Source organism: Panthera onca, chromosome D2 (assembly GCF_046562875.1).
Source record: "Panthera onca isolate mPanOnc1 chromosome D2, mPanOnc1 haplotype 2, whole genome shotgun sequence".
In the NCBI taxonomy this organism is placed as follows: Eukaryota; Metazoa; Chordata; class Mammalia; order Carnivora; family Felidae; genus Panthera; species Panthera onca.
The window spans coordinates 28,113,571-28,122,727 of NC_138349.1; the positions used below are offsets into that span (position 1 = coordinate 28,113,571).

The following is a 9,157-nucleotide window of genomic DNA, read 5'->3' on the forward strand; positions in this document are numbered from 1 at the left end:
GACCATAAAAAATGAGCGATGTTCTGGAGGCTCCAGAGTATGGTCACATGGGTCTTGAGCACCTCCTGGGAAGTCTCTTCCCATCTCTACCTGTCTCCATCACTCAGTAGTCTGTTTATGCACCCCCCCCCATTTCCAAATGGCATCCCCCCCCCCCCATGCAGGGCTGAAGTGCCTGAAAGAGGTTGGCCTATGTGGTGAGGCCACCCTGTCAGTAGGCTCTGGGGTTCAGTTCACAGAAGTGAGTGGGGGAGAAGCAGGAAGGGGTGTTCTCCAAAGCAGTGACCTCGCCATAGCGCCTTCCCCGACCTGGGCAGGAAGAGGTCTGAGAGCCAGTGGCCACAGATAGCAGGGCAGGCCCAGAAGTAGGCTTGGAGCCTGGCCTGGACTTTGGAGCGGCTGGCTCCCTGCTCTCCAGACCTGCCAGGGGGGCAGCTTCCCTCCCTCTGGTCGGCCTGCTTCTGGTCTTAACCTTTTCTGGACCTCCAACCCCTTTTGAGAATCCAATGGGTCATGTAATATTGCCCCTGGAAAAATGTGCCCACTTGGGCTCACATCCATAATTTTACACACAATTTCTGGGATCTGCAGAGCCCCCCGAAGCCCATTCAAAGAGCCCCCCACCCCCACCCCAGGGCGGGGGCTGGTTAAAACTCCATGGTTCCGGGATTAGAATTAGAGTTTGAAAAAACAATCTTCAAATCCTAATTACTCTAGAACAAGCTGTGTGACTTTGGATGGGTTACTTAACTTCTCTGGGACTCATTTTCCTTATATTTAAAATTGGCGTGATAGCAGTAGCTACTACCTCATAGGGTTGTGAGTAATAAATGAATGAATAAAACTCTTAGCCTGAAGCCAGGTACGCGGTAAGGGCTTCTGGTGTTTATTGTCATGGTTATTGTTGTTGTTGTTACTGCTGACGGTGGCCCAGGGCGGAATATAAAAACCGAGGGGGCAGTCCTAGTTCAGCCAGGGAGGCAGGAGGCCATCTATCGGAGTCTACTTCAATAGCAGAAGAAACACTCTCTGAATTCCACAAAGACTGTCAGAGTAGCAGGTCCCTGGGGGATTCAAAAATGATCCCAATTGGTGGTCAAGTTAACTCATTTCAAGCGGTGTCAGAACCTTTTTTTCTAAGGGGAGCTCTGGCCTAAGGGCCATTGCTGGTGCTTACACAAATAATCTGGAAACAAATGGGACTACCAAAACAATCTGGATTAAAGCCGATGGAATGTTTGGGGGTTTACTTGAATTATTCTCTTGTGCTAAGGAATAACTCATTTTGTTTGGGTCTACAGGGTCCCCTTATCCTGGCAATTCATGCAATGCTCTTTCCCTCGTCTTTGTCTGAAATATTCGCTAAACTAGGGGGAAAGCAGATTTTTGCTAGACTAACCCCTTCCCCTTCCACTGAAGATAGAATAAGGCTGGACCCTGGCAGTATAGGCAGCAAGCAGGAATTTGGCAGTCAGGATACAGTATAGACCAGGCTGTAAAGACCGCATTGCCTCTGGGCAGCAGACTCCAGGGACCGATTGCTTCCAGCTTCGTGGGAAATGACACTGGCTCAGCTACCTGGGGGCAGGGGACCCTAGAGTGTCTTCCCAACCCAGCTTTGGGTCCCAGGAAAGGGGGTGGGCAGGATAGCTCCTCAGGAGCAACGGCAGAGTTCCTATCTCCCCTCTCCCCTCCCCTGACCCTGAATTACTCCCCTAATTTTCACCATCTCCAGAACCCCTCTGAGGGGGAAAGTCAAGGCCCGAGCCTTCCCCCTCCACAACACATAATCATTTATACTCCATTCGCTCAAAACAAAAACCAAAAAACAACTCATTGAACCAGTAAGCGGAGGGCACCAGGTGCTCACCTGCCTGGGCAGGTCTGGTGTGGATAGAGTCCCCAGATCAAGGTCCCTGCCCTCAAGGGTCTCCTCATCTAGCGGGAGAGGGAGTGAGTCTGACTGCAAGCCCAAGATACAGCTCTCTGATCTGCCAGAGGGGTACGGAAGCCAGTAGTTTTGGTTTTTCAGGAGTTCAGAAGATCCTAACAGCCCACGCACTGGGGTCTGGAGTGGGGGGAAACGGTGGGGTTGCAAAAAGGTCGGTGGGACAGTTGGCCTGGTTTTCGAACATAGCCTGGGTGAGGCAATAGAAGTAGGGGCCCTAAACAACAAAATGAGTGGGTAGCACCATGTGCCCCCTGAACCCCCAGCTGTGCCTGCTGGGGCTATTTTGTTGGGTGTTCAACCAATGAGGCTGAAAACAAAGCCTCCGGATTGGGCCGCAGGAAAAAGAGGTCTGGCTACGGTGAGTATAAGAGGTAATATAGCAGGTGATTGTGGAATGTCCTGTCCACTTGGACATGATGTGGCCGAAGACTAAAGATCCCCGGAAACAGGACCCCATTGAAGGAATTCTATGCTCCTGCCCCTCTGCTCCCCAATTCACATTCCTCACCTTCCTGGCAGCTTTGTCGTAACACTGAGGTCCACTGTTCCTGAGGGACTGGAAAAGGGACAACAGCAAGGTTGCCCTTAAGATCCTGTCCTGCAGACAGTATCAGGTGCAGACAGGAAGAATGGCAGGGGGTTATGGGATGAAGCGCCTCCCAAGATACCGACTCATGAGTCCCTGTTCCTTGATCTGGAGGGGCCTCCTCTCTAGCATGGGGATATGGTTTGCCCGAAGTTCTGGGTCAGGGCTTTTGGGGTTATGTCGGGAAAGGGCTGGGGACCAGAGGCTGAGGCAGGAAGTGAGAGGAGAGCGCAGACCCCCCTCAGTCCCTAAGCTTCCAAGCCTGCAGAGTCCATCAGGTTCCGGGGCACCTTCTCGCTCAGGTGGCTCTCCACCTCTCTCAACTCTGACTCCACTGTTGGTAGGCCCAGCATCACCTCACGGTTTCAGAACAGTGTTGGTGCCCTAGAGACGGGCCTGCCTTGAGGACAATTCTGCAGCTCTGGAGGAACTGAGAAAGAATCCCATTCTCACCATTCCTGCCTCCGAGCACCTGTCCTCCCCACAAATGCAGGAAAAAGATGGGAAAAAGGCTAAATAACTCTTCCCAATACTCCCAAGCAGGGCCAGGGCAGGCACTGGGGTCCCAAACAGGAATCTTTCCTCCCTACACTCTCTCTTTTACTCTGGGGAGCTGCAAGCCGTGTTCTAAACAAATAACTAAATGGGCGATAAACCAATCTCTGATGTGCAGAGACCCCCATGCCGGAGGCATCCAGGGAGAGAACCTGCCCCCTGCCCCACAGCCCAGCTTGGCTCACTTCCTCCCTGGGCCAGTATGGAAGGAGGTCCAAGAAGTCTAGAAGGTCCTATTCTTCCCATCCTAACCTCTAGGCTGGGCCACAGTCCTCTGCACTGGCCTCTCTGGGCCCTTCTCTTGACTAAGCAGGGCTGCCAGACCACACCGTCTGCCCAGGAGTTTACAAACAAAGCCAGGAAAAGGGTTGAGGCTGTATGTGGGGAGAGAAACAGCTCCCTTGGCTCTAACCCCCTCCTTGCTCCCCTCCTTTCTTCAGGGGCAGACATGGAAAATTTAGGTGGTGGGGCCAACGGCCCCATACAAACCAGAGGAGAGAAGCCAGAGCAAAAAGAGCCCGGGGGGGTACAGCCCCTTTGGGTGCCTTTGGGGAATGAAAGACATAGGGTTCCAACGCGCCTAAGTACCCACAGGTTTACACAAATACACCACATTTCTAACCCCACGCAAATGTACATATTCAAACGTAAACACATTCAAATACCGCTGTGCACAAATGCTCGCCTGATATACACAGAGTCCGGCCGGCCGGCCGTAGGGTTCCCAGCCCCCAGTCTGACTCGAACCCGGCTTCCCTGCGGGTTCCTGGGAGCGCAGTCCCAGCCGTGGCCCGGCCCCCTCCGGGCCCCCGCCCCGCATCCGGAACAGCTGGAGTCGGGTGGTGTACTCCAGCCCGGCACTGGGCTGGGCGGGGCCGGCAGCGGGGCCCCGGCCGGGGCCTGGGCAGAGCGCAGCGGGGAGGCCCCGAGCCGGCCCCGTTAGCCCAGGCAACCCGCCCGGCTGCCCGGTCGGGCGCCGGTCACCGGGCGGGCCGTGGCCCCAGTCGACCGGAAGAGCCACAGCCCGAGGAAAGAGTGTGCAAGATTGCAAGAAGAGGTAAGGCTGTTGCTACTGCCTCGGGCCGGGGAAGAGGTGCCTGCAGCCACCAACAACTCACCCGTCAGCTCTCGGCTGGTGAAGACTGAGTCCTCTGACTGGCCCCCTCCCCCAACCCCTGGGGTCCTCCAGCCCTGTCCCGTGTCGTCTCATCCAGGGCTGCAGTACCCTCACGAACCTCCCGCGGGCCATCCTCGGAAGCTGCAGATTCCCTCTCCCCAGGCGCATGGCCCAAGGCCGGGGGTGACAGACAAGAGGGTCGAGGGGTAGGGACGCTGGGTCCTTGGTATCAGCTCGGCAAAGTCCTCGCTGGGCGGTGGCGGGGCCCATCCCGGCTCCTGGTCTTACCTGGCCCGCGTAGCGGCCACGTCCCTCTCCGGCTGGGCTCACGCCGCCCTTCTCGGGCGCCAAATCCCGGGTCGGAGAGCCTGAGACCTCCGGGCCAGCGCTGCCATCGCAGCCAGACCGGCGGGAGGCGGGTGCGCCGGGAGCGAGGCTCGCAGTTTGGGGTGGGGGCGGCGGCTTTTGAGTCGCCCGAGGTTCGGGTGCAATAAAGGCGCGGCTAATGTAATTTACAAACAGCTCGGGCCGAGCGCGGCGCGGCGCCCGGACTGACAGGCGCATTAGGCAGGCTAATTCCAGCCGGCTCCTCCTACCCCCGGCCCGCTAATTAATGAGCTTCCCAACTTAGAGCCGCCTGCATTGGACAGACAGAGAGTGAAAGAGAGGGCGAGGGAGAGGGAGAGAAGAAGAGAGACGGGGGGGAGCAGAGAAAAGAGAAGAGAGAGAGAGAGAGGGAGGGAGAGAGAGAGAACAGGAGGAGAGAGAACAGAGAGAAAGAAGAGAAAGGAGAAAGGGAGAAAGGAAAGAGAAATAGAGAAGTGCCGCTGCAGATAATTGATTACTCCTCGATCAAGGCTAACTTGTTAGCAATAGTCAATTGCCCCATCTCTCCGCCTCCCCTCGCAGTACGGGATCGGCGCCCTCGCCTCGGCTTTTCCAACTGCCGCCGCCAGGACCCGGGGCCAGGAGCCGCCGCGGAGCCACCTGACACCTTTAAATAGCACCGGGGCTGGCGAAACTGGAGCCCCGCGCGGCGCGCCCCGGCTCGGGCCGCGGATTGCTGGAAGCCCCGGCGGCGGCGGCGCCCGCGTCAGCGCCCTCCTCCCGGGGCCCCGTGCGGCTCTGCTCGCCTCTGCCGCTGCGCTAATCGGCCCCGCGCCTGGCCCCGCGCCTGGTCCCGCGCCTGGCCCGGCGCGGCCTCCTTCCCGCCCGCCGCTGCCGCCCACCCGCGCCGCCCGGCGCCCGAGCTGCCCGCGGGCTGGGTCCCCGCGGCCCGAGCCGCCCCGGCCGGGCCCCCAAACGAGGCCGAGATGACTTCCAAGGAGGACGGCAAGGCGGCGCCGGGGGAAGAGCGGCGGCGCAGCCCGCTGGATCACCTGCCGCCGCCCGCCAACTCCAACAAGCCGCTGACTCCGTTCAGCATCGAGGACATCCTCAACAAGCCGTCTGTGCGGAGAAGTTACTCGCTGTGCGGGGCGGCGCACCTGCTGGCGGCGGCGGACAAGCACGCGCCGGGCGGCTTGCCCCTGGCGGGCCGCGCGCTGCTCTCGCAGACCTCGCCGCTGTGCGCGCTGGAGGAGCTCGCCAGCAAGACCTTTAAGGGGCTGGAGGTCAGCGTCCTGCAGGCAGCTGAAGGTAGGCGCCGCCGCTGGGTTCCCTTGCGCCCACAACCCCACGCTCGGCTCCCTGTGCCCCACTCTTTGTGCCCTGTGCCTCTGCCCGCCTCCTCCTGCGCCTGCCGTCAGGGCCCTCCAGCCCAAGCCGCTGCCGCTGGGAGTGGAAAGGAGTGGGACAGGACCCAAACCCAATTTCCTAGGGGCCTCTGGATAGGCCAGAGTCGAGTGACCCAGGAGGGGTGGCGGGAACCCAAGATCTCTCTGCAGTTTGTCTGCTCTGCTTGGCTCCCTCCAGTTCCCGGTGGCCTGGGTGCTCCTTGCCCTGTTCCTGGGTTGGGGAATGGAGAACCTCTCAGCTAGGACCTTTCGGGTAGGGATAGAGTCATAGAGTCCCGCGGTTGGGAAGAGGTGTAAACCAACATTCACACCGCAGTCAGGGCGACCCTGACTGGCTCCGTTGTGCTCTAGCGACCTCGGATCTTTCAAATCAACTCTTAGGTGGGGAGCAGGGACTGAAACAATTTTTTCCTAGAGACTTCCGGTAGACAAGAGTCGGGGGGAAGGAGGTTTGCCAGAGAGGAGGCTCCCTAGTCCAGGAGGCCGAATCAAATCCGAGAAGGGAAGTGCAGCAGACTTCAGGCGATAAGGCCTGGGTGGGGTGAGCGGGAGCCGGGGTGTGGTCTCCTCTCTCCTGGTGCAAGCCTATATTATGGTTTCCTCGCAGGCCGCGACGGGATGACCATCTTTGGGCAGCGACAGACCCCTAAGAAGCGGCGAAAGTCTCGAACAGCCTTCACCAACCACCAGATCTACGAGTTGGAGAAGCGTTTCCTCTACCAGAAGTACCTGTCCCCCGCCGATCGCGACCAAATCGCGCAGCAGCTGGGCCTCACCAACGCTCAGGTCATCACCTGGTTCCAGAATCGGCGCGCCAAGCTCAAGCGGGACCTGGAGGAGATGAAGGCCGACGTGGAGTCCGCCAAGAAACTGGGCCCCAGCGGGCAGATGGACATCGTGGCGCTGGCCGAACTCGAGCAGAACTCGGAGGCCGCGGGCGGCGGTGGCGGCGGCTGCGGCAGGGCCAAGTCTAGGCCTGGCTCTCCGGCGCTCCCTCCAGGCGCCCCGCAGGCCCCGGGCGCCGGGCCCCTGCAGCTCTCGCCCGCCTCCCCGCTCACGGACCAGCCGGCCAGCAGCCAGGACTGCTCAGAGGACGAGGAAGACGAAGAGATCGACGTGGACGATTGAGCGGCGCCCGGGATCTTCCATCGCGCCGGGCCCCTAACGCCCGTCTGCCCGCCGCCTCCCGGACCGCCGAGGGGAGCTGGGACCTCCTCTGCAACTCCCGCCTTCTTCCCTGTCTCCGGCCCGGACTCAGCTCCCGGCAGCCGCCTCCTCCCTCTCGAAGCAATAAACCCGGGCTGGCCGGCCGGGCCGGCCGCCGCGCGCGGCCTCCGCCGCCCCGGGAGCCCTTGCCGTGCAATTCTGTATGGCTCCTGTATAAATATTTAAACCTATATAGCGGGTTCTTCCCACCTCAGCCTGACTTTTTTTTTTTCTTTCTTTCTTTTATTTTTTAAAATCTCGGAGATTTCCATGTTTTCAAAGCTCTCAGGCTGCCGGGTTTGCTGAGGGCGAGGCAGTATCGAGGGTAACGAACACTGAAGCCCGCGGTCCGGAGGAGGGGGCGCGCCCCGACTGTTTTGATTTTTCTCTGCATGTGGCGAATGCACTGGCCCTCTTCCTCCTCGCCTCCCTAGGCCTATTGCAGTTGACTTCTTTTATTTCCATCTGCCCCTTTTCCCCGCGTGGGAAGGGGCTGAGGGGGACAGCCGGGTCCTGACTTGCAAGTTTCAAATCGATCTCTTCTCTCCCTCCACCCCCGTCCCCAGAAGTCTGTTTTCGATGCCGGTTTCTGCCTCCCAATGTCCACTAACGCTATTTTTAAGATTCCTCCTTACCCTCTCTCGGTTTCCTTGGATTGACTGCTGGGGTCCGGGTCTTAGGGACAAAGCAGGGGGAAATCCAACCGATCAACCAACTAAAACAGAACCCAAAGCCCTAGAATTATTTTTTACTCTTTCTAGAATTTTTTTGCATGTGACAGAGACTAAGAGGAGGCCAACCTAAGCCCTCACCCCACCTCCTCCGCAGCTCTGGGTCTGTCTTGCAGGTCTCCAACGCCCCGCTCCTAGCTCCACTTGGCCAGACAAGGGTGACTCGATGAGGGTGGGTCCTGCGTGCCCCTTCCCTGCTCCTGCCCTCTCCTCTCCGGACTGTACCCAAGGCCTCTTTCTCCGATAAATAAAGTCTTTGCCATTTTACTAGAACCGGCGGTGACCGTGTCTGAATGAGTGGGCCCTATTCAGGGAAGCCGCGGCAGGCTCCGTGTCTCGCCGCTGCTCGTTGCCGGCTGCCCAGGCCTTGGAGCTTTGGAGGAGTTTCAGGGCAGGCGCGAGAATAAGGGGCCAGGGGAAAGCAGGAGGCGAAGGCGCCTCTTGCCCGCAAACACGCGACAACTACCAAATTGGGGGTGGGGGCGAGGGAAGCGGGCTTCGCCAGGTCCGGGTAAAAAGTGAGGCATGCGTTGCTGGGGGAAAGTGCGTACACTGGGGGCGCCACGGATGGAAAATTAATTTCTGGGGGGTAAAGGGTGGGTGGGTGGGGGGACTTGCCCTGCGGTTCGTGCATCCCACCCCCACCCCAGGGCATTCTTCCCGCGCTCTGCGGGACGCGGGCTAAGCGTCCGGTGTACTTGCAGGTAGAGCTTAGTCGGCAGCAGGGTGCAGCCGGAGGGCTCCAAGTTTGGGTTCCGCCGCCGGAAGGCCTTACCCTTGCGGGAGGGAGGAAAATGAGGCCGAAGGCACCAAGGGCAAGCTGAATTGCGCACACGGGCACAGGGAGATGTGAGCCCGAAGCGTCTGAGAGTTGGGGTGAATTTCTGGTAACATTCACAGATTCTGGGCCCCCCAACTTGGCTGGGGGCAGAGACATCAATCTCCCCAGGACTCTCTGGGGTCCCCGCGCCCCGAGGGCGGCTTGGGCAGGGACGCAGGCGGCTTTCACTTTTCCGGACAGAGCGGGTTTCTCTCTGGGCTTTTGTTGTCGCCGGGCTGGCGAGTGGCCGCAGTCACCAAAGGAGGGTCCCGCCTCCGGGCCGCGCGGCTCTCTTTCTCCGCAAAATTGATGTGAGAAATGCGCATCTGGTCTCGGGCAGGCGATGGGGCCCTGGGGCCTGAGTCGGGAACGTGCGTGTCCAGGAGGAAACTAAGACAGGGAGACACAGAAACAGGAGCACAGAAAGCCACTCCAAAAGCAGAGATAGAAAGTGG

General features: G+C 59.4%; 1 protein-coding gene across 1 annotated transcript; it reads left to right on the forward strand.

Moving 5' to 3' along the window:
* The first annotated feature begins 4,942 nt into the window (after positions 1-4,942).
* On the forward strand, positions 4,943-8,155 carry LBX1 (ladybird homeobox 1). The gene is made up of 2 exons (XM_060641701.3): positions 4,943-5,847; positions 6,553-8,155. The coding sequence occupies exons 1-2, from the start codon at positions 5,523-5,525 to the stop codon at positions 7,071-7,073; spliced, it is 846 nt and encodes a 281-aa protein (XP_060497684.1). The 5' UTR covers positions 4,943-5,522; the 3' UTR covers positions 7,074-8,155.
* Positions 8,156-9,157: the final 1,002 nt, after the last annotated feature.

What these genes read in the sequence shown, in the direction of transcription:
- LBX1 (XM_060641701.3), top strand. Translation starts at nt 5,523, where the DNA reads ATGACTTCCAAGGAGGACGGCAAGGCGGCGCCGGGGGAAGAGCGGCGG. An exon ending in CGTCCTGCAGGCAGCTGAAG is followed by an intron (nt 5,848 to 6,552) that starts GTAGGCGCCGCC and finishes GTTTCCTCGCAG; the next exon opens with GCCGCGACGGGATGACCATC.